The sequence below is a fragment of the Megascapheus bottae genome, chromosome 18, assembly GCF_031878675.1.
Source record: "Megascapheus bottae isolate mThoBot1 chromosome 18, mThoBot2.hap1, whole genome shotgun sequence".
Classification (NCBI taxonomy): domain Eukaryota; kingdom Metazoa; phylum Chordata; class Mammalia; order Rodentia; family Geomyidae; genus Megascapheus; species Megascapheus bottae.
Genome location: NC_143526.1, coordinates 28730675 through 28755616, shown reverse-complemented (window position 1 = coordinate 28755616; position 24942 = coordinate 28730675). Strand labels below are relative to the sequence as shown.

Below are 24942 nucleotides of genomic sequence, written 5' to 3'. Positions count from 1 at the left end.
AAGAGACTCATTGACTTTCCTTCCTGGGCTGGCTTTGAACTGTCTCATCCTCTTGAGTAATTAGGATTACACTGAGCCACAGACACCCTGTTTTCCCAGTGACTTTTATAATGCCTGTTACCACCAAAAAATATGCAAAAGCAGAGGCAGAGAGAGCTGGTATAAAATGTTGGGCAGAGTCAGGAATTCTAAGCCATGGTTTTGGCCTTATTAGTTTGAAGGATCAAAGGATTGTGTGAAGACAGAAGAGAAGGCAGAAGAGATGCTCAGCCCAGCGCTGGGCCTGCAGCAGGGACATGTGAGAGCTGTGAGCTGTACAGTGGTTTCTAAAGGCTGGGCTTAAAAACATGTAAGCATTCTGGACTAGAGTGGTAATGACTAAGGAGGTAGGCACATTTAAGAACTCTCCTCCCAATTAAAGGTAAATTGAGGCTGCTTAGGGATATCCAGGACATTATAATTAAGGCAAAAGACAAAAAAGTTGTCTTTCTAATATTCTGGTGTCTTGGAGAAAGACGTGGACTAAAGAAGTATCTCTGGATGGTTTCTCCATTTGTCCAAATATGGATTGCTTATAGCTTGGGGGGTTGGGTTGTAGTATGAATAATGAGAGGCCTTGTGGACAGATATGGTAGAGGTAGGGCTGGAATCAGGAGTGGGCTTCCATGCAGGGCTCCAAAGATGTTGGAGGCAGAAGCTGGGATGGATTGGAAACTCAGTGTGTTGAGTCACTTTGGGGGAAGTCTGAAGCTGGCGTGTGTGCAGTAATGGGCAGATGCAGAGAGGTGACTCAAGGCCTTCACCCAGTCTGGCCTCTTCCTTTGGAACTTGGTGCTCTGCTTTTCACCAGCAGAGTATGCTGGTGAACATGGCTTTGAGCCATACTTCCTCGGTTCAAATTACAGATATAGCCCCAGTCATGGTGCTTGGACTATGGGCCTGGGTGTTGCCCATGAGCTCTTCAGCTCAAGATTATTGCCCTACCCCTTGAACCTCAGAGCCAATTACAGTTTTCTGGTAGTTAATTGGAGATAAGAGTCTCTGGGACTTTCGTGCCTGAGCTGGCTTTGAATTGTGATTCTTAGAGCTCAGCCTCCTGAATAGCTAGGATTATAGGGGTAAGCTACTGGTGTCCTGCCTTTTTAAAATTGTGGACCTCACTAAATTGCCCAGGTATGCCTCAAACTTGTGATACTCCTGTCTTAGCCTGAGTAGCTAAGGCTGCAGATGTGCAATACCACACTGAACAGACTAGCATATATTTTGGAGAAAAGGCATCTGTGGCAGTCTTGAGTCTGAGCAGTGGCTCCTGTCTCATCTTCCTGACATCCGTGCAAAGTACCGTTACCAGGTGGTAAATGATAAATGCTCGCTGAACAACTGACTGAATACCCTTCCCCCCACTCCCCAGTGGGCAGATGGTCCTCGACAACTCCTGTCAAATAAAGCCTGTGATTTCTGCTAAGTAACTGGGACCCTAGTATCCTCTGGAGGTGGATGGCAGGTGTTAGTGAAACTGGCAATGTGGCCTCCTTCCCTTGGGGTGGCAGCTTCGGGCCTCTGTCCTTCAAGGGTCAGTTGCATAGGACAGGAACTCAGAAGTGATTTAAAAAAAAAAAAAGCCAGGGCTCTGTTGGCAGGAGGGGATCTGGTACCCTTGCCCTCTATACAATAGCTGAGGTTTGTTCTCAGAGTCTTGAAGTGGGCCAAGGGTCGTAGTGAAGGTAGAGATCTGAGAAAACCACAGCCTGGGCTGGTGGGCTTGGGGGGTCAGCTCTTATAGCCTTTTGGCATCCTGTCCTCTGCCAACCCTTAGGTCTGTGTAGAGAGGTGGCCAGTCTCCCCTGGTTAAGCTTTCCCTCCCTTTCATTTCTACTAAAACTAGAAAGAATATTGGCTTTTCCATCTGTGATGTTTTCAAACCCCAATTTCCCTGTATCACATCTTTGGACCATTGTTGTATAGACCTGAAAGAACATCAAACTCTTAAGTTTGTGGATATGAAAAGTTCATAGAAATTTCAACTCAGTAATTTTCTTTGAGAAAGTGTTAAAGAAAACTCAATTCAACTGAACAAGAGTCAGTTTAATTGTTATGGTAAATGCGCTAAAACAAATCACAATGAAATTCTAATTCTTTTTAGTAAAATTTTTATAGCATGTAGTTCTTTTATATATAAATACTAATTTTATTCACTTCACAGTTTTTGGCTACCAAATTTTCCTCAGTGGACTGCGCTGTATGGTAAGTACAATTATGTCCACAGCTACCCTATATTTTTACAAACTAATTTTCTTAGATCAAATGTTGTTGCTTTAAGTAAAAAACAAAGCCAGGCACTGGTGGTTCATACCTGTAATCCTAACAGATTGCTGTTTGAAGTTTGTGAGACTATATTGCCAATAAACTACCAAAAAAAGCAGGAAGTGGAACTTCAGTTCTTTTACTCTACTTAAAATTCTCTTTTTTGGCGGGAGATTAAGGAGGGAGAAGGTATAGAATTAAGGTTTGTTTGTACTCAGGGCCTGGTTGAATGCTGTCTCTGAAGTTTTTCTGTCAAGAGCTCACCACTAAGTCACAGTTTCACTCTCTGGCTTTTGGTGGTTAACTGGATAAGAATCTCATGGACTTTGCTGGGAGTTTGGCCTAGTGGTAGAGTGCTCACCTAGCATGCATGAAGAGCCAGGTTCGATTCCTCAGTATCACATACATAGAAAAAGCCAGAAGTGGTGCTGCTGCTCAAGTAGTAGAGCTCTAGCCTTGAGAAACCCCAAGAGCAGCCCTAAGTTCAAACCCCAGGACTGGCCTAAAAAAAAGAATCTCATGGACTTTTCCTGCCTGGGCTGGCTTTGAACCATGATCCCCAGATCTCAGCCTCACGAGTAGCTAGGATTTTAGGAATGAGCCACCGCTGCCTCTTACTGCTCTAAATCATACCAAGTTGGATACGACGCTTATTTTCATAGTTAACCAGTTTCACATGTGTGCTTTAACTATTTTCTTTCTTTCCTTCCTTCCTTCCTTTCTCTCTCTTTGTTTCTTCCTTCCTTCCTTTCTTTCTTCTTTCTTTCTGAGTGCCAAGGAGCAAGTCCAAGGCTTAAAACTTGCTAGGCAAGTGTTCTATCACCAAGCCACTACATCTCTAAGCTATTGTTAATTTTTATTTTCTGTTGATAATACCTATCATGAAAATTACAAATTGTTTCTTGACTAATCTTGAAAAATCTTTCAGTTATTTGTTTTAAATATAAAAGGTCTTTGATGCCAAGGTGACCTTTAAAATACCTAGTGTGGGAGTTGGATGGAGATAACATCTCTCTTGCAGGGTTGCTAGATAAAGTGACATATCAGTTCCTCAGAACATGGCCCATCTGCAGTTTTCAAAAAACATGGGTGCTCTCACTACAGAGACACCGGGGAGGGATGGATGAGGTTTGCAGGTGGGACAGCATGGGTCTTCATCAGCCCAAGAAAGGAGATGATGGAGTCTAGAGTGACTGTTTCCATCTCTGCCAGAGGTTCTCATAAGTAGAGTCTGTCTGCCAAGCAAGGGTAGCTGGTCTGTCACTGTCTGGCTAGGTCCAAATCCTGCTGGTCCTCTAGACCTTCATATTTCAGACTAGAGAGTTGAAGAAGAATCTGCTCAAGGTGGCTAGAGTAAGACTTTATAGGTTAAGACTCCGGGTAGCTAAAGGTAGTACTAGATCAGTACAAAGACCAGAGTGGTGCCCCTCATGTAAGCTCTGGCTAGCATAGAGCTCACTATGGGCCTGGCATGTGCTGTAGGCATGCTACATACAGTGGTTCATTTGGTACTTCCTGTTTCCGTGAGGTTCTCTAGCCTAGAAAAACTGATGCTCAGATAAGCTTGAGTAACCTCTGCAAATTCCAAAGCTGGTAGAGCCAGGCCTTGGTGCCAGGCTGCCCCTCAAAACCATGCTGTAACCTCCACCATCCTGCCAGCATGCCTTGAGGAATGGGGCCACACTCTTTGTGGCATTGACTGCCACTGAGGGAAGTTTCTGACAGCAATCACTTAAATGCAAGGACTCATGGAACTCTTGGCCTGACTTCTGTCTACTTAGCATCTCTTCCAGGTTTCTAACCCTTTGGAGTTGAAGTCAAGTTTTTTTCCAGGAATGTTTCCTGGTCTGTTGGCTACCTCTCTATTAGTGGTTCTCAGCCTAAGGCTGACCATTGCATTGTAAGGGTGCAATTGAAACACATTGAGACATCTTTGTAAATACACAGGCATGTGCCCTATGTGGTGGGTGGGACAGGGACATCTAGAGTTTGCAATGCACAGGATAGAAAGTCAATACTAGCCTTCTCTGTGTCACACAGACCTGGGTTTAAATTCTGGTTCTGTTACTTATCACTTGTGTGATCCCAGCAATTTCTTAACCTCTCAGTGCTTCAGTTTCCCTGACTACAACCCAGGATTAAAAGTAAAACCTGGCCAGGAGTCTGATCTAGTGGTAGAGTGCTTGCCTAGCATGTATGAAGACCCAGCTTTGATTCCTTGGTACCACACATACAAAAAGCTGGAAGTGGTGCTGTGACTCACATGATAGAGCACGAACCTTGAGAAAACTCAAGGACAGCGCTCAGGCCCTGAGTTCAGTCCCTAAGACCAGCAAATAAACAAACAAACAAACAAATAAATAAACACGAGCCTTGAGAAAACCCAAGGACAGTGCTCAGGCCCTGAGTTCAGTCCCTAGGACTGGCAAATAAATACATACATACATACATAAATAAATAAATACTAACCATATAAGATTATCTGGCAGGTTAGCACAGATAATAGTAAGAATAACCAATCTGCCAGGTGCTGATGCCTCATGCCTATAAACCTAGCTACTCAGGAATCCTGAGATCTGGAAAATCATAGTTCAAAGCCGACGTAGGCAGAAAAGTCTCAAGGATTCTCTCTCCAAAATACCCAGCAGAAATCAGAGCTGGAGGCATGGCTCAAGGGGTATAGAGCACCAGCTGGCAAGCTGAGAAAGTAAAAGTCTCTGAGTGCAATCCCTGATATTGAAAAAAAAAAAATGATTGAACATAGTTAAGTATAAGATACAGTGTTACAAGTTTCCCATATTACTCTAGAAATACTATTATTTTCTTCCACAATGAGAAGGAAACTAAGCAGACAGATTAAGTAACTTGCCCAAGGTTACAGGGATATTAAGTGACATAGTGTGGATTCAAAGTTAGGTAGTCAATTTCCCAGTGCCTGCACTCCTGTTTTCTACACTGAGCCTCTCTAAGAGAAAAAATGACATGTGAGGACCTGAGCCTAGTATACTGGCATATGTGCTAGTGTTACTCATCCAGTGCTACGCCTATTACCAGGACACTACTCCTCACAAGCAACTCTCCAACTGGGTTCTCCATCAGCCCTTATATGGAAATGGTGGCCTGGGGAAGTTATGATTTTCATCCTAGGTCACCTACACTCTGACACAAGGGCAAGATTCCCTTGGATTTTACAGCCAGGATCCACATCTGGCTCTCAGTGACACCAAAGGTCATGTTCATATCCAAGACCCTGTACTTGCTCCCGAGAAAGTGGCTTCAAATGCTGCAGAGATGCCTTCTGACCTGATGGTGTGGGACAGGGCCAGGATTCCCAGCACGAAGAAATACATGGATAGCAAGAGGTTGATGTACTCCTGGGAGAATAGCTGCAGAAATACAAAAGGAAACAGGAAGTTAGGGTAGCTGGTAGCCATGAGGAAACCAGAGTCCCCTCAGGAGTTAGCTAGGAGACAATCAGGAAGAATGTCAGGCACTACTTGGGGCCTTCTTTTTTTTTTTTTTTGTATAGCTATGAGAAAAATGGTGACCCTTTAGGTCCCCAGATATACTTTCCAAAGGAGTCTGAAGATTTGTGATCATGGTTCCACATCTGATGACAGTTATTGTGTTTATGTCTAGTCTTTTTCATGTACTGTAGGGGATGACAGTCTAAACACAGAGCTGATGGACCCTCAGAACTCACCCCTCTATTGATTTTCTCTGTTCAAAACTCTTGAGCACCCCCAAGCATGCTAATTCCAGGATGACTCACATCAGTTCTCCCCATGCCTTCTGACAGTGGCAGGCAGTCAGGACAACAGGCCCTGACAGCTGCTGCTCCTTTCTTACTGCCAGGTGAAACTTAGAAACATTCAGTCACAATGCTCCAAAGCTAGTGGTCATGATAATTCTGGACACTGGCAAGTCTATGCTGTATGATTCCATGTCTGCTGTGCCCTTTGCTGAACCTGGCATTCTGATGGTCTCTTACACAGGAAATGAGATGCTCTCAGACACTGTGCAGGGACTCTGGCTGCCTCTAAGCTGGCCTGTTAGATGATCTGTTTAAATGTTACTCTGCTACGCAGGGTGTTGGTGGCTGATGTCTGTAATCCTAGCTACTAAGGAGGTTGAGATCTGAGGATTGTGGTTAAAAGCCAGGCTGGGCAGGATGAGTCTCTTATCTCCAGTTAACTACTAAAAAGCTGGAAATGACACTGTGGTTAAAAGGAGTAAAACACTAACTTTGAGCAAAAAAGCTCAGAGATAAGTGTCCAGGCCCTTAGTTCAAGCCCCAGGCCTGACTTGCAAAGTTCCTGCACCCAGATTTCTTGTGCCCCCGATGAAGAATCACTGAAGAACCAATGATACACATGTCTTATCAGGTGGTGCTTTCAGGGTGCTAAGAAAAGATAAACAGGGCAATGAGTTAAGAGTAAAGGGATGGGGGGACATCGGGAGTTTGGCCTAGTGGTAGAGTGCTTGCCTAGCATGCACAAAGACCTAGGTTTGATTCCTTGGTACCACATACATAGAAAAAGCTGGAAGTGGCAGGCACGGTGGCTCATTCCTGTAACCCTAGCTACTCAGGAGGCTGAGATATGAGGATCAAGGTTCAAAGCAGCTTATCTCCAATTAACCTCTAGAAAATGGGAAGTGGGACTTAGCTCAAGGGTGGGGTGGTAGCCTTGAGCTGAAGAGCTCAGGAACAACTGCCCAGGCCCAATTCAAGCCCCAGGACCCACCAAAAAAAAAAAAAAAAAAAAAAAAGAGCTGGAAGTGGTGCTGTGGCTCAAGTGGTAGAATGCTAGCTTTGAGGAAAGCCCAAGGATAGTGTTCAGTCCCTGAGTTCAAGCCCTAGGACCAGCAAAAAAGAAAAAGAAAAGAGTAAAGGGATAGTGGGCCAGGAGTGTGGCTTAGTGGTAGAGTGCCTGCTAGGTATGAAGCCCTGGGTTCAATTCCTTGGTACCACATACACAGAAAAAGCCAGAAGTGGTGCTGTGGCTCAAGTGGTAGAGTGCTGACCTTGAGAAAGCCCAAGGACAGTGCCCAGGCCCTGAGTTCAAGCCCCAGGAAAATAAAAATCTAAACCAAAGAGTAAAGGGACAGTTATTTCAAATAGGCAGTCAAGGAAGACCTCTGAAAGAAGACCCTGGAGTACAACCCTAAAAGAAGTGAAGAATAGGCTATAACGATTCTTGGGGGTGATACCTAAGGCAGACAGAGGACAGGTAGAAAGGTCTGGGGGTGTTACTTCTTTGTGTAAGCAAGGAATAGTGATGGCTGAGAGCAAGCCTATGACATGATCTGATGCCCGAAAGTAGGAACTCTGCTCTGCAGAAGACCCTGTATGGCAAAAATTGAAATACAGTGCCAGGGAGGAAGGAAGGTGAAAGGAAGGTGGCACCTTAGGCAGGAGCTGAGGCTGAGGAACAGTCCAGGGTTCAGACTGGTTCTGGAACCCGAGTGTAGGATGTGCAGATGGACTGGGAGAATGGGCAGGGATGAAGGAGATGTCAGGGTTCTCTGACTGAGCAACAGGTGGATGGTGGTGCTGGTCTAGCATTGGGTGTGGGCAGGCGGGGCCTCAGCGTGGGCCTGCCCCTCTGTGCTTTTCTTGCACTGAAGCCCTTCCAGAGCCACTTCCCATCCTCTGTCCTGGGGGCAGAGACCACTCACTGCTTTTCTCTCTACGGTGTCCCCAGCATAGAGCCTGATGTGACAAGCACTCAGGAAACGCAGAATAACTGAGTATATGAGAAAACCAGTGCCTGATGATGTCAGTGTCACAAGAAAAATATTTATACACATATTTTGCGAACACATGGATTATATTTCATTTATGACAATGTACTAGATCTCATCAATGAAGTTCTTTCAGTGGGGGTCTGGATTAAAAATCTCTTCCGGCCCCACTGTGAGCTCTGCTTGCTGGTCTGTGGATCTGTGTGGTGAGCATCAACTCTTATTCTCCTTTGTGCTCTGGCTGCTGCACAAAGCTGGAGTTACAACTATGGCCCATTCCTCCATGTTTCTTCAGACCACAGGGTCTGGGATAAGGTCTTTACCTAAAAATAGTTTTATTTATTTATTTTTGCCAATCATGGGGCTTGAGCTCAGGGCCTGAGCACTGTCCTTGGACTGGGTCTTCGTGTAAGCTACCACCAGGCCAAACTCCCGGCCCTTGGAATTAATTTTTATAAGCTGTCTCAAAGTAATTGGTTTTAAATGAGATGATATCAAGTAAATGCAGTGAGGCTGAAAAATATTATCTTGTAAAATTTTAAAACCTTTTCTTGATTTCTTAACTTTTTTTTTTTTTTGTCAGTCCTGGGCCTTGAACTAGGGGCCTGAGCACTAGGCTTTCTCAAGGCTAGAGCTGTACCACTGGAACCACAGTACCATTTCCAGCTTTTTTTTTTTTCTTCTATAAATGTGGTACCAAGGAATCGAACCTGGGTCTTTGTGCATGCTAAGCAAGCACTCTTACCACTAGGCCAAACTCCCAGCCACCGTTCTTAAACACAGGCTTGGGCACACCCTGCCTAAGTGGCCTAGTGACTAGGAATAAGGTTGGTTCCTGCTACAAGCTACCCTCTTACCCTTTCTTGACTGTGACCTAGCAAGACTTATAGTGAAATTCCTCCTGTCTTCTCACTTGCTCTTGGCACTGATTTCCAACATGGGTACCTGTTCAAGGACCCTCACTCCCCAGGAGTGTGCCCCTGTCTCCAGGGACCACTGAACACACATGCCTCCTTGTGTTGGAATGTCTCTTAAAAACCATCAGGAGCTTTACTTCTCCACTTACAACATAGCATTTCAACCATCCACAAAGTCCTGCAGAAAGGCATCTGAGGGAGACCTCTGGGCAAATGCTTTGATTGGAGTCAGGGTCAAGACACATATAACAGAGTTGGGGGGATTTCTTTTTTCTCCTCTGTGTCTGAATGTCGGCCAAGGACAGGCGGAGGGGTCTGGTGGCAGAAACCAGCCACTTGGCTGCCTGAGCATGGGAACATCCAAGCCTGCCCACAGGGACATCAAGGTATTAGCAAAAAATAAAGCTTTAAGAGTCCACAGTTAGGGCCGGGAGTTTGGCCTAGTGGTTAAAGTGCTTGCCTAGCATGCATGAAGACCCGGGTTCAATTCCTCGGTACCACATACATAGAAAAAAGCCGGAAGTGGTGCTGAGGCTCAAGTGGTAGAGCTCTAGCCTTGAGAAAGTCCAAGGACAGTGCTCAGGCCCTGAGCTCAAGCCCAGGACTGGCAAAAAAAAAAAAAAAAAAAAAGAGTCCACAGTTATAAACTTATCCCAACCAGGAAGAAGGGGAAAAAGGCGAAGCAGAGCCACTGACGTAGGCCTTTTTCTGTGAAGCAGTCAGCTAAGCAGCTATCTTTCAGGATCTCAGAGTGGTCCCTCTGAGTCCCATCTGGGCTTTGGCACAAGGCCAGTTAGGGCTCACCTGAGAAACAGGGAGCCAGTGCTTTAAGAAGAGGACATTTAGCCTAAGGAAAGAGTACTAGGTGCTTCACACATAAGAAGACAAGGAAAGGGGCTGGATATATATTCCTGTTCTTAGCATTAGAGAAACATGAAAGATACCTGTGACAAGACAAATCAGAAGTGAGGGGGTGGCAAAGTGGCAGGAATACCTGAGTATGGGGGAGAGGAAAAGGAAACAAAGGAGACCTGTTGCACAAGACGGTTATGGAGGCTCATTCTCTGTGATACAGACACATCAACACACCAGACACACGCGAGCAGGGATCTCTGGTAACAAGGGAAAGAAATAAAGGTGGGAAGGGAGGTGGGCATTATTAATGAAGGGGTTCAAACAAAAATAGGGTCTGGGGATGGTATGCTACAAGTCAAGACATTTGACATACTCAGATATTTCACCTGAGTTCCAGGGAAAAAAGAGAAAATAAACTGCGTATTTCATGGTACTTGGTTATATAGCCTTAGCTGCACAGAGTAAAAATGGTAATGTCGCTTTGTTTAAAGTGAGGATAATGCTGTACATCACCTATGGTGTATCTGCTTGTGAGGATATTCTGAAACCAATAAAGATACTTTTAGAGACAGGGCCTCACTATGTGGCAGAACTCACATGGTTCTGCCTCTGCCTCCTAAATGCTGGGACCACAGGCTTGTGCCACGATGCCAATTTGAAGTGTTTCTGACCTGACACTGAAGCATGGAGGCAACTACAAATTATAAATTATTTAAGCAGACACTACAAAGTATGCTTTTGTTTCACCCACAGACCAGTAAAGATGAAAAATGTTGCTGTTAGCCAATGTCATTGAGAGCATGGAGAAGGGAACTCATGTGTAACTGTCTATGAGAATGTAAATAAGACAGTCCTCTGGGAGGTTAATTTGGCACCATCTGGGGCTGAGAGTTTAGTTCAGTGGTAGTGTGCTTATTAGCATGTGTGAGGTCCTGGGTTCCTTCCCAGCAACATGTGCTTGCAAGCACGTGTTCACACACATACACATGTTCTCTCTCTCTCTCTCTGTCTCTCATATACATATATACATATATACACACACAAAATTTGGCAGTATCTGATTATATAAGCACATGACTTAGAATATTACTGTAGACATACTTGAGTAAAATATGAAACATGGATCAAAATATGTGCACAAAGAAGTCTACAGCAATACTGCCATGGTCAGCACTATGGCAGTGCAACAATTTCACACCTAAACACTCTCACAGGGTACACTGTAAACAACGACAACTATTAGAAAACCATCAGGTAGAATTCATGGTGTTGATACATACAGTACTGCCCTGGTATTAATTTATTATTTTTTATTATTAATTATTATTTCCTGCCTGGCACAGTGGCTCACGCCTGTAATCCTAGCTATTCAAGAGGCTGAGATCTGAGGATCGAGATTCAAAGCCAGTCTGGGGGCCAGGAGCATGGACTGTGGTACAGGGCTAGCCAGCATGCATGAAGACCTGGGTTCAATTCCTAGGTACCACATATATAGAAAAAGTCAGAAGTGGTGCTGTAACTCATGTGGCGTGGTAAAACACTAGACTTGAGCAAAAAGTATCCAAGGACAGTGCTTAAAGCTCTTGAGTTTAAGCCCAGGACTGGAAAAACAAACAACAACAAAAAAACAACAATAAAAAAAGCCAACCTGGGTACAAAAGTCTGTGAGCTCTTATCTCCAATTAACCACCAGAATAAACCAGAAGTGGTGCTGTGGCTCAAGGGGTAGGGCATTAGCCTTGAACTGAAGAGCTCAGACACAGTGCCTGGGCCCAGAGTTTAAAAAAAAAAAAGTTATTTCTTTTAACCTTAACTCTGAAGAATAAGATTCATGCTGGGTGTCAGTGGTTCCTAGCTACAAGGGAGGCTGAGATCTGAGGATAGTGGTACAAAGCCAGCCTTGGCAGGAAAGTCCATGAGACTCTTATCTCCAATTAATCACAGAAAAAACCAAAAGTGGTGCTGTGGCTCAAGTGGTAGAGCACTAGCCTTGAGCAAAAGAAGTGCAGGGTGGTGCTCAGGCCCAGAGTTCAGGCCCTAGGACTATCAAAACAACAACAACAACTAAAGAATAAGACTGATAAACTATATTGGGGAAAGATTTTGGCTCATTTATGTTTTTCTTTGGTTGAAAAAATTTTTACTTTCTTTTATTGTTGTTGGGAGTGGAACCCAGGACCTCATATATGTTAGGCAAGTACTCCATTGCTGAACTACCTAACCAGTCCTGAAAAACAAGTTAAACCATATAAATGTACTTTGAAGTGCAAATTAAACCATCATTGAGTAATTTCCAATATCTAGGAAAAAAGTGCTTGGCATATACTATTTAATAAACAAAGACTACAACACTATAATTATGCCAATGTTAAAACCGTGCTGCTTCAGAGCCTGGAATGAGACAAACCAGGTAGACGTGATAACTCTGCATTCTCTTCCACACTTTTCTGTCTGTATTATTGCTCTCATCAGAAAGCAGTACAGTTCTATTCAAATAAAGGCTTGAGGAGCACTTGCAGCCACATGAGAAATGCTGACAGTGTCATCAATGTAAGTGAAAAAAGCAGCTACAGACCAAATGCAGTGTGGAGAGACTGAGGAGGGAGAGACATGAAAGACACACCTCTGAGGGGGAACTGTCACTGTCACTGCAAGTGGGGCTTTGGATGACTGCTATTTCCCCCTTTTTACTTTTCTATGATTCCAGGATTTCAACACTGAGCCTGTGTAACTTTTAGTGGGAAAATAAACCTCGATAAATTAAAAAAAAAAAAAGTGATTAGTATGGCAGAGGTATGTCTGACCCAAGCTATCCCCAGCCCAGTGTCAACAGAAGATAAAACCAAAGCATTTCCAAAAAACAGAACATGAGAAACACATGAGAAAAATAAATGGATGGATGGGAGGGTCTCAACACCACAGCACTGTCCCTGGATCACAAGTCTACAGGTAAGTTCTTTATGTTCTGCACAGGAACATGTATAGCTCCTGTGAGGTGAGAAATGAAATGAAACAAGTAAGGTCATTTAAACTCAAAATGACTTACTTTGAAAAAGAGGTACAGCCCCAAGAGCGTGCAGCTGGCAATGATGGGGAAGCGAGCAGCATCCCGGCTGGTGATGGTTTCAGGCATCTCCGAGGAACACTAGAGAAGAAAAGAAAAGGGTCCCTGAGCTGAGGCTACAGGTCTGCCATTCCACAGCCAGGGAGAGGTAGAATGTGATGCTTTCTTTCTCTTCCCGGTTCCAGTACAGTTAGGTGCCTTAAGCCCCAAAGATTTTGCTAATGCTGTTCTGTCTACACCGTGGATGAGGTGCATCCTTCTCATCATTCTGCCATTGAGATCTGAACCCAGGGCACGGGGATGTATTTGTGGAGAGGAGCTATGACAATGGAAATTGTGACACCAGATCTCACGCAGAGAACTGTTTTTGAGACAGGGGCTTGTTATGTAGCTCAGGCTGGCCCCCACTCTCAATCTTCCTGCAAGCTGGGATTGTAGGTGTGGGACACCTTACCTGACTTCCATTAACAATTTTCTAACGCGTCAGCTAGGAGGAAATACAATTAATCTTTTATACAGCAGGCAGCAAGTAATAAATATTGAGTTAATCAAACTAATGAAAGCTGAAATTGTACAAAGGAAGACACTAATTGTAAGAAGCAAAATGTAAACAAATATGACTGAGATTTGAGTACAGTAAAAATAGAGCTACAATTAAATTTATGATGGCAGATGTCATAGTTGGCAAGAATGTGACAGTGGGTAAAGAGCTGACAGAGCCTAAATATTTACATGGAAAAAAGAACTGAATGCAACCAAAAATAACTTCACTATTTTGAGGTGCTGGTGGCACATGTCTGTGATCTTAGCTACTGGGGAGGCAGACTGGAAGGGTTGGTGAGGTCTGAGGTCAGCCTGCACTCAGTTCACCAAAATCCTTGCTCAAGGGAGAGGCAGAACGCCCGGCACAGGCTCAGGGAGGAAGTGAGATCGTATTTCAAAAAATTACAGGTAGGGCCGGGAGTTTGGCCTAGTGGTAGAGTGCTTGCCTAGCATTCACAAAGACCTGGGTTCAATTCCTTGATACCACATACATAGAAAAAGCCGGAAATGGCCCAAGTGGTAGAGCTCTATCCTTGAGAAAGCCTACGGATAGTGCTCAGGCCCTGAGTTCAAGCCCCAGGACCGGCCAAAAACAAAAGACAGGTAAAAGCTGGTCATGGTGGCACACGCCTGTAATCCTAGCTACTCAGGAGGCTGAGATCTAAGGATCGTGGTTCAAAGTCAGCCTGGGCACTAAAGACCTAAAGACCATGAGACTCTTATCTCCAATTAACCAAGAGAAAACTAGAAGTGGCGCTGTGGCTCAAGAGGTAGAAGAGCTCAGGGACAGCACCCAGACCCACAGTTCAAGCCCCATGATGGACAAAAAAAAAAAGACAGGTAAGCCAGATACTCATGGTATCTGGCTCATGTCTGTAATCCAAACTACTCAGGTGGCTGAGACCCAAGAAGCACCGCTAGAAGCTAGTCAGGAGAAACTCTCCAAATGACCAGCACAAAGCCAGGCACTCATGATCAGAAGCAGCTTAGTGCCACAGGTATGGTGGGGAGTGCAGGAAGCAAAATTAGGGGTGGTGGTGAGGCTCAATGTGGCACATGTGCTCAGCAAGCACAAGGGCCTGTGTATAAACCCCAGTAATGTCCAAAAAGAAATTCCACTACTGCAAAGGTACAAAGGAACAGAAAATTGTGTTTCCTCGGTCCTTAGGGGTCGTAAATGTTCCTACCCTATAGCCTTTCTGGACTTCCCTACCGCACAAGCCCACTCTTCCCATTTCCTTGCCAGTCCTGGGGCTTGAACTTGAGGCTTAGGGGCTGTCCCTAAACTTTTTTGCTCAAGGCTAGTAGTTTACCACTTGAGCTACTCTTGATTTTTTGCTGGTTAATTGGAGATAAGCCTTAAGGACTTTCTTGCCCAGGCTAGCTTTGAACCATTATCGTCAGATCTCAGCTAGAATTACAGATGAGCCAACAGCACCCAGCTTCAACTCCTTATTCTTTTTTTTTTTTTTTTTTTTTCCTTCTGCCAGTCAGGGCCTGAGCACTATCCCTGGGTTTTCTCAAGGTGAGAGCTCTACCACTTGAGCAACAACACCCCTTCTAGCCTTTTCCTTGTATGTGTATCAAGGAATCAAATCCAGGAAAGTACATGCCAGGAAAGGTACCGCTAGGCCAAACTCCCACCTCTCCCAGTTCTTTTTTTTGGGGGGGGTCATGGGGCTTGAACTCTGGCCCAGGCACTGTCCCTGAGTTCTTCAACTCAAGGCCACCGCCCTACCCTTGAGCCACAGCCCCGCTTCCCATTTTCTGGCAATTAACTGTTAACTGGAGATAAGAACCTCTCAGCTTTGTATTGCCCAGGCTGGCTTTGAAATGCAATCCTCAGATCTCAGCCTCCCAAGCAGCTAGAATTACAGGCGTGAGTCACTGTGCCTGGCCCCTCTCTTTTTTTTTAATGCCAGTCCTGAGAATGGAACTCAGGGCTTGGCATTGTCCCCGAGCCTCTCTGTGCTCAAGGCTAGCACTCTACCACTTGTGCTACAGCACCACTTCTGGCTTTTTCTGTGTATATGGTACCAAGGAATTGAACCCAGGGCTTTGTGCATGCTAGGCAAGCATTCTACCACTAGGCCAGCCACGCTCCTGGCTCTGCAGCTCCGCATTCTTTTTTTTTTTTTTTTTTTTTTTTTTTTTGCCAGTCCTGGGGCTTGAGCTAAACTAGCACTCTGCCACCTGAGCCACATTACCACTTCTGGCTTTTTTCTATGTATGTGGTACCAAGGTATTGAACCTGGGACTTCTTGTATGCTAGGCAAGCACTCTACCACTAGGCCAAACTCCCAGCCCCGTGCAACTCCTCATTCTTAATAAGAGTAGCTCATACCAAGATTCCATTTATCATCTCCCAGAATACAAAGAAGTCTACCCATGGCTAACAAAGTTGGTAGATTGTGGGACAAGAAAGGGCCAATTGATCTGTTTGTAGAGATAATTTGGTAATATACGTGAAAGGCATAATTGCATACACATACCCCCTGAGCAAGCAATTCTAGTTCTGGGAACTTTTTCTGCAGGCAGAACTTACACATATGCAAAGATGCATATGAACTATACGTGAAGTATTTATTCATTGCTGCTGTTTATGACCCTATGGTCATGCAAGAGGTTATAATTATCGGGGAGATGAGTGAGTCCTATGTGTAGGACTAAGGTAGACCCTCCCCTCCAGAGTCCTTGGAGTAGCTTTCCCAGGAGGCAGGGTTGGGGAGGGAGAGTAATACTGACACTGTGGGGTTTGTTTCCTTCCCTCTTTTCTGCCAGCCACTAGTTTCTGCTTTTTGTGGTGAAAGTAAGAACAGGGTCAGTACCCACCACTCTGCATCTCTGTAACTTCAATAAAGTGGAATGGGCACACAAAAAACAAAACAACCAACAAATCCAGCTCCTCACCTCTAAGGGTTTCCAGATAGACTTATCTTTTGAGGTGAAGTTTAGTACATACGCAGCGACATGAAACAAGACAGGTATGTGTACCAACCCTGTGGGAAGGCTCAGCGGTCCAGAGCACTCTAAGGCCAAAAGGCCCAGCCTTCAGGCTGTGCTTCTGTACAGCTGTAGGACTCTAGGATGCTGACCTCACTTAGGGCCTCAGTTTCTTGGCTACAAAATGAGTTTCAAGGATTCTCATTTGTGCTGGAAGCACTTGGCACTATGACCTGAGTAATTATTCAAGCTGTACATGCTACCTGCATCATTACTATAAGAGCATCACCAGGAGGGGTACACAACATGACTTCTAGTCACAGGTGGCTTGAGCAGATACTATGTAAGGCTTGAAAGCTATGCAAAGGGTCTGCTAACACAGCAGGAGCTAGATAAACACCGAGTTGAGTAATTTACATACAAGGAGGTGAAGTATTTATTACGCAGGGACCTGCACATACAGAAGTGCAGGGGTTGAAATTAAAACAGGATTTTGTGGCTTCTTGGCAAACCAGTGCTGTGGATCACTTCCACAAATTTCTTTCAGTGTGCAGGCAGGAAGAGGTCTGATATGCAATGACAAACCAAGGCTGGCCAGATGCTTCACCAAGGAGAGAGATCTGGTCTCTGTGGGTGTTATAAATATCTTATGCTGTAGTGTTGAGTCAGAGCAGGAGCTGACAGTAACAGTAATGAGAATATCACTGACTGAAATGTTCCCATGTGCTACAAACTGCATTGGGTACTTTACATGATTTCATTCTCATAAACTCTAAAAAGTGGAAACTTCTGACAGATGTGGAAATGGAGTCTCAGAGATGAAGCAACTTGCTTAGTGTAACATGGATATGAGCAGCAGAGCCAGGATTCAAACACAGGCAGGCTGGTTGCAGACCCTATGTAAACTCCTGGCTATTCCCCCTCCCGACCCTCCCTTCCCCCGACTATTTACTAGATGAACTCCATCCTTAAATGTCTGGAAATTTCTGATGGGAACCTGGCAACCTTCCTGAGGAACAGAACCCTTAAAGGTAAAGGAGTTACAGAAATTGAAAGCCTAACAACTTGGACTTTTAAACCAAGCATATTTAATGCAAACACAACAGCTCCTGAAACATAAAACATATTTGGGGGATGGAGGGAAGCTGACACACATAGCAGAAGTAAATGTAGCTTCTAGTGACATTCTGGACCTTCTGTTATCAGGATGGAAGCAAAGGTAGCAAGAAAGATAGATGCCCTATTTCAAGCTATTGGCAGAGCTTGAGGTCTGGAAGTGCTGCTTCCAGGCCATGCCCTAGGAACTACCTGCAATTCTTGTTTTTGTCACCTCAGCTCACTAAGCTGCCAATCACTTACCTTGCTACAATTTTGCTTCCTGAACATTTCCTGAATCACCTGCTCTAACACTGGACCCAATGGCCATCTTCACCTCTCCTTTTCCCATTTAGCTGGCAGGGAGCTCTCTCTAAAACCCGCTTCTGTCTGCAGAACTGGCCTGCCAGAAAACCTCCATAAAGAGTACTATGCAGCTCAAACAAGAATCAAGGACACTGCTACTTGCTGAGTAAACTGTTACCTCTACGGGTAATCATTCTGTGAAAGCTAAGTAAATGACAATGGAAGTTTCCCCAAGTTGAGTGTGCATCAAATTCACCAGGAGGGTTTCTTACATACATGGGGGGGGGCACACCTGTGTTGTCTGATCCTGGATCTTCATTTCTTACAAGTACCCCAGTGGTGCTGAGGCTGCAGGTCCAGGGCCTGCTGGGAACCAGCTCTCAGCTGTGGGACATGGCGGGTACTGCATAGCTGTTAGAGAGCATGACCAAATCTTACATACTGACAGACTGGATCTTCCATGTGAATTTGGTAAGAAAAGCAAGGTGCAGGGGGTGGTGGTGGAGGGAAGGGTAATGGGGACCAAGACATGTGAAAGGATATCAATATATGTGAATTAATGCACCTTCTATCTAGCAAATATCTTGTAATCCTTTTATTAATTACAATAAAAATATATATATAAAAAAATAAAAATTGAATTTGAAAATAAAAAAAAAGCAAGGTGCAGAAAAAACAGTGTATATGTAACAATATGCAAATTATATAACAAAAACGGGGTAAGCATATGCCTGTTTGGAAAGGTACAGAATTCCTGTGGATGGATATTGTAAAACACAGGTGACGTGCTGCCCCTGGAGAGGGATGCTGGGCAGCTGGGGCAGGAGGACACTTCCACTGTGTACCGCTGTACATCTCCTGAATTCTCCAAACAGGACATTAGTCACCCATCCTCCCTGTACAGAGCAATGACTAATAGATATTGCTAAAAATCAAGCTGCAGACCAGTGTACTGCATACTCCCACTTTTTTTTTTTTTTTTTTGCCAGTCCTTGGCTTGGGCTCAGGGCCTGAGCACTGTCCTTGGACTTTCTCAAGGCTAAAGCTCTACCACTTGAGCCTCAGCACCACTTCTGACCTTTTCTGTGTATGTGGTACCGAGGAATCGAACCTGGGTATTTGTGCATGCTAGGCAAGCACTCTACCACTAGGCCAAACTCCTGGCCCCATACTCCCACTGTTATAAAAACAAATTTCCCTGCATCTATCTTCATGAGCATGGACCTATTAGGTTTGTATTTGCATATAGAAGGTTCTGCAAGGCAGGCTGACATATACACTTGGTGGCGGCGTGTGTGCCCAGTACCTGAGTCCTGGATTTAAGAGCCAGCATCGTAAAAAAGAAGCTCTAGAAGGCTGCACACCAGGCAGCTGAGTGGGGTCTTACTTCCACAGCTCTTCCTTTAAACTGACCCTTGAATATTTTACAAGTTAGTAGTAGTTTTGTCACTACTAAGGTGAAGGGCTGAGAATTCTTCTGGATTTTTTCCTCACAAAGGCCACTTTCTCCCCGAGCATCTTGTTACCTGAACCCCTCTGTTTTTCATCTCACTTCTCACTGCCCTCAGATCCATGCAGACACCTGCTGCCTCTTCCAGAGGGACAGAATTCATTGTAGTTGGCCAGTAACACCTGTATCTTGTCCCAGCCATCGCTGATGCCTTGCCCAGGGATTGGCAGAGGCAGAAGTCCTGTCCTCCAAGCTGAGGGGCTCCTTTGCAGAACCATTCTGTATGACATGAGTTATTGGGTGGGAGCCCTCTCCCTCCCCAGGCCACTCCTCTCCCCAGGATTTCACAACATGCCCTGCCTGTTATAGACACTTTGACCCCAGGGGAATTGTCCTCATATGCCCTCTCAGTTGGCTTTGGGAAATCCTAATCTCCTGGGTCCTCTCCCTGTCAAATGACCAGGGAAATGACTCAGGATGGACAAGGGAGTGATTTCTGCCTGCCCTTTCCTTGGCCCAAATGCTACATGTGTGGGTCTCCAGAGGCACCCATATCAAAGACAGCAGTCTAGCAATAGGCACCCTTGGGATATGCTGCAAAATGGCAGAATGACCTTTAGAAGTCATTCTTAAATGCTGTTTTTTTTTCTGTGCAACAGCAAGAATAAAACTGGCTCTGCCTGCCACAATACTCAGGTGCTGTGACCATCCAAGGAGGTGTAATGGTTTCACAAACTTGAGAACATCCTGGTTACAGGGGAAGAAAGCCACCAGTGAATGATCAGCCCCTGTTGTAGTTTCGGTCTCCCAACCTCACTGCTCAGTAGGAAATACCTGGGGTAGATGGTTAGAGGTTAAGCCTGTCTTCTGCCTTTTCCTTCTCTGCTCCATCCACACCAGCTCCAGCTGTTTCCTGAATTGCTTTCATCTCTCTAGCTTGCCTTATTTTTTGTTTAGCATGCCCCCTCCTGGCTGGAATTCTACATCTCCATCATGGCTCACACCTGCCTCCAGCACAAAGCCTCTTTACTCTGCTTCAGAAGCGCTCAGCCCTGGAACTGCTGCTTGCATTTCGATCACAGACCCAGTCACCCTGTCTCATCTTCATTCCTGGGGTGTCCAGGCTTTGACTGCTCACCTTTGCACCTCCCCCAACAGGAGGTAATAGTGGAAGCACAGGAAACATTGGTGCCTGGTAGGTGTTTTCGGAAAAGATGAGTGACCCATTTACTCAGTCTGGGAGTTGCTTAGCTCAAACTGCCCAGCCTTGTGCCTTGCTGCGCCCTCTCTCCCTCTTTGTTTTGGTCTACTTCAGAAATTCCCTTCTAAGTGCCTGCTAGGCCCTGCAGACAGGCCGAGGCCACCCGAATTCTGCTTAGAAGAGGCAGAAGAAAAAGAAAAATGGATCATATTGGTGCCTCTCAGTTGAAGCTGTCACTCTTGTGTCTGATCACAGATGAGAGCCAGCAGTGCCTTATCTGTTTTGGGGATGAAAGGTAGCAGCCCTTAGCTGCTACACAAGTTTGGTAAGTGTTTTGAGAGTTTCAGAGGTGGTAGTTGCTCAGTGGGTTTCTGCTCTCTCTGGATAAGAAAGCTTCCTTCCACTTGGGTCCATCTTCAGGTCTGGTGGAGCTGGAGCAGGCAGCACATTAAGAGGCCATGGAGGAGAAAGTGCCCGGAAGCAAAAAGCAATTGGTCCAATCGACTACCAAGGACTTAATATAGGGAAGAAGCAGGGACAGGGAGGGTAGGAGAGAGGGTGGCAGAAGATGGAAAATGCTGGGATCCTCTTAGTATCTAATGGGACAGATGTCAAGGAAGGCCAAGGATGGAGACTGGACCAGTGTCCCAAGAAGCCACTTTAGGCTCATTCTCTATGCCGATAGATCCAACTTGGCAGAGGCTGTCTTAAGTGGGGATGAAGTAAGGCTAAAGGTAAGCTAAGAACAGGGTTGGGGCTAGGAATGGGGCCTTGTGATTTGGCTAGGAAAGGTCCAAATTAGAAAGAGGAAATAAACAGAACAAGGTGTCTACGGTTAAAAACTATAAGATTCAGGTGTCACTTTCTGAGGAGCCAGCTGCCTGGAATGGCTTCCAGATATTGGAACAAAAGATGGAAGGCTGCTTTGGCCTGGGCATAGATTCCTGGGTTTTATTTTCGAGGCAGGGGCAAATGCCTGATCTGGGAGTTCCAAGTGACTGTGCAATATGTCACGACTCTAGGGAGGCCAAGGGATGGCTGTGGATGGCAGATATAGCCCCCCTGGGTTGGGGGGGGGGGCTGGTGGTGCTTCGAATGGACGGAGCACAAAAGATGGGAAAACCATGTAATTTTCAGGACGTCCGGGTCCAGACTGGGGGCTGACCCAGAGTTGGGAACAGTAAGGGCAGAACGCCTTGCTCGCTGGCGCCGGCCACAGAAGGTGGGGCTGGTCTGCCCGAGTCTGGGGGCCTCGGAGCAGTTTGTCGCAGGGTGAGGGTGGGTCGCCAGGGTTCCTGGCTGCGACGCGATGCAAACAAGAGAGATGTGTGAGGGTCCCGCGCGCACATGACACCCATCTCCTCCCCAAGGAGAGGTCACGACGCAGCAGGGGCCGCTTCGGGGGGTCAGCCGCATCCCACACGGGGTGGGGTGGGGTGGGGTGGAAAACGCTCGTTTTGGCCGGCGCCGCCCCTACCTTGCCTCGGGCGCAGCGCACCGAGCGCAGGGCGCCGAAGAAGATGGGCAGCAGCGCCATAAGCAGGAGGCTGCCGTAGGCCAGCGCGATGCCCTCGGGCGTGGACGGCGGTCGCGTCGTGCCGTTGGCCGGGTTGGGGGTCTCCGTGCTGCCGTTGTGTGGCTCGCTGGCGGCCGAGTCCATCGCGAGGCTGCGCTCGGGCTCCGACTCCAGCTCTAGCCACCGCAGCAGAGACGCAGATGGAGGGAAGGGCGCTGCGGGAAAAGCCACGTTCCCCTAAAGAAACAGGAAGTGACGTGCCTCTGCCGCCGGCGCGCTGCGCGCCCCCGCTCACGCGCGCGCGCACGTCTCCCCGCCCGCTCGCCCTCTAGCGGCGGGGGTTGGGAGGTGGCTGGTTGCTAGGCAACTGGCTGGCAGTGAGGAAACGGAGCTCTGGACCATTCCTGGCCGGCAGTCCATCTGAGAGGCCCCCGGGGACCAACTCTCTAGCTCTAGTTGGTGTTACTTTTTATTTACCGTTTCATTCCTAGGCTTTTGTACTCTCCGAATCCTTCAGGAATCTGTATTACTCATGCATGCGTTCTTCACAGAGTCCATCGTTTCTTTGATGCGTAAATATTTATCGGGCGTCTCCAATATCTGGGGCGTTCAAACAGGATCTGGGGGCACTGACGTGGCAAGACAGACTAAAGCTGGCTTCCATCGTGAAAACTGCATTTTGGTGCCAGGGAGGGAAGATTGGAAAGACAATACGAGGGACAACATAAAATGTAAAAACTGTGACAATTTTTAAAACATAAAGATGTCAGTGTGGAATTATATGTCACCTTGCATATTAACGCAGATAAATTAGAGAAGCAAAACAAGAATGAGGGGGGGGGGGCTGTGGTAGAATGCTTGCCTAGCATGCACGAATCCCAGATTCCTCAGTACCACATACATAGAAAGAAAGCCAGAAGTGGTGCTGTGGCTCAAGTGGTAGAGCTCCATCCTTGAGAAAACTCAAGAACAGTGCTCAGGCCCTGAGCTCAAACTCCAGGACTAGCAAAAACAATAATAAAAAAAGAAAGACTAGGGTACGGAGTGCATGGGGTTTGCAAATGAATGATTCAGTACCTGCTTTGTGCCCAGCAATAATGAATCTCTTACTAGTCTACAACCTTGTATAGTTATAAAGCCCTGACTCAAACTCCCACAATAATATCTTTTTTTAGGGGATGGGGAGGATATTACTAAATAGCCAGGCTTGGACTGAGTTTCCTGAGTGCTAGGTTATAGGCATTGCTACATTCAGCTCTACTCCATGAATATTTATTGGATGAATGAGTATCTCATTTGATTTGCACTATGATTCCTTAACACAGGAAATTCCTGATGCTCATGGAAATGCTACAGCAACCCAAGTTAAAGGATATAGTGGGCAAACTGGAGAAAGCTGCACCTTGCACATTTCTAGTATTGGAGAGATTATGGGCCAAATAGTGGAGAACACATGCCTTCCAGCAATTTGACAGTGAGTCAACTTGGAACTCGGAAGGAAAGATCCACCATCCCCCAGTGTAACTCTAGTACACATTTTACAGGCTCAACACATGTCATCTGGCAAAAGAGAAATATTTACAAAGCTCAACTTTTATTAGAGAGCAGGCAAAAACAGTGGATTTAGAGCAGAGAGGCAGTAAGCTGATAAAAAGTACTTATGGTAAAAAAAAATTCACAAGGCCAAGAACAAGCTTGGAAGGTAGTTCATGCCAGGCACTGGGCCAATAGTTTTATGCATATTTGCTTTGATCCCTGAAACATCTGTAAGGATGACTGATCACATTTTATAAATAATTTTTAGCAAAGCCAGGTTGCTCACCCACTTCATAAAGTTATCAGTGGAAGAGCAGAGACTCAAACTCAGGTCTATAGCCTCTAAAACCTTTTTTCTCCCAGCTATACCGAAGGCTAAGGACTTTGGACCAGAGAGAATGACAGAGTTCCGTGCCAACCAGTTCTGCTCTTCAGTAAGGTGGACATTGAAAATGGGTGGGTGAAGTCAGTGTTTCTTAGCATTCCATCAATAATTCAGGCTATAGAATCTGCCCAAGAGACAGTCCTCATGGCCCAGAGTCTCCTCATCTGAAACTGGAAACACTTCTATTTCCTGCTGTGCTGAGCCCTGGATTTAGTTTGGCCTGGGGCTCATCTGGCACCTCTCCCTTACACTCCAGGAGATTGTGAACAAGAGCCAGGGAATCCAGGGGCAAACCCAGGTTGAGGAAATTCCTGCCAATGTTTCTTCTGTATCCAGGATTGGATTTCTGGCTTGGAGCCCACTGTCTTGATATTCCCTGGAGATAGGAGTAAGGCAGTCAGAGAGAGAGAATGCCCCAAGAGGAAGTTTTCTGTATGGAGTTACTTCATAGGAGATCTGAGGTCAAGAGTGGAGCCCGACGTAGTTAAATGATCAAACATTTGTTCCAAAGAAAGATACCTCATTTTCCTACATTTGTGGGAACACAAACACATTTATGTTTTACTACTATGAATGGACTTGAGACAATATAGTGTTTTCCTTCATATATGTTCACACACATAGCATTGTTTAAGTAGTTCCTACAATTATAATGTTTAAATAGTTCCCACAATAACAAGCAAGGATCATTAGTGGATGCTAGAACCATTGAGAGAGCTGGACACTGCTGGCTCACGCCTGTAATCCTAGCTGCTCAGGAGGCTGAGATCTGAGGATCTCTTCTGGTTTGAAGGCAGCCTGGGCAGGAAAGTCCCCATTAGACACTGTGATCAGTCACTCAAAGCTACAAGTATGAGTGTGACTCAAGTGGTAAAGTGCTTGCTTTGAGGACAGAGAGACTCAGGGCCAGTACCCAGGCCATCTAATAAACACCTAATAAAACCTTTGAGAAAAAGGTAATTGAGCAGTGAGACATGCACACAGTATTCAGTTTTTTGTTTTTGTTTTTGTTTTTTTGTCAGTTGTGTGGCTTGAACACTGGTCCTGGGCGCTATCCCTTCAGCTCAAGGCTACCACTTTAC

At 45.7% G+C, this 24942-nt stretch overlaps 1 protein-coding gene across 3 annotated transcripts in view; it reads right to left on the bottom strand.

The window, feature by feature from the left end:
• The window catches only part of Hm13 (histocompatibility minor 13), a 40500-nt gene extending 18309 nt beyond the window's left edge, over positions 1-22191 (bottom strand). For all 3 annotated transcript variants that reach the window (XM_090352131.1, XM_090352130.1, XM_090352129.1), the window contains exons 1-3: positions 21901-22191; positions 12868-12966; positions 5608-5690 (exon numbers count right to left, since the gene is read on the bottom strand). In XM_090352131.1, coding sequence (XP_090208257.1) covers positions 5608-5690; positions 12868-12966; positions 21901-22083 — 365 coding nt within the window. In that variant the 5' untranslated portion in view covers positions 22084-22191. The remainder of the gene's footprint in view (positions 1-5607; positions 5691-12867; positions 12967-21900) is intronic.
• Positions 22192-24942: the final 2751 nt, after the last annotated feature.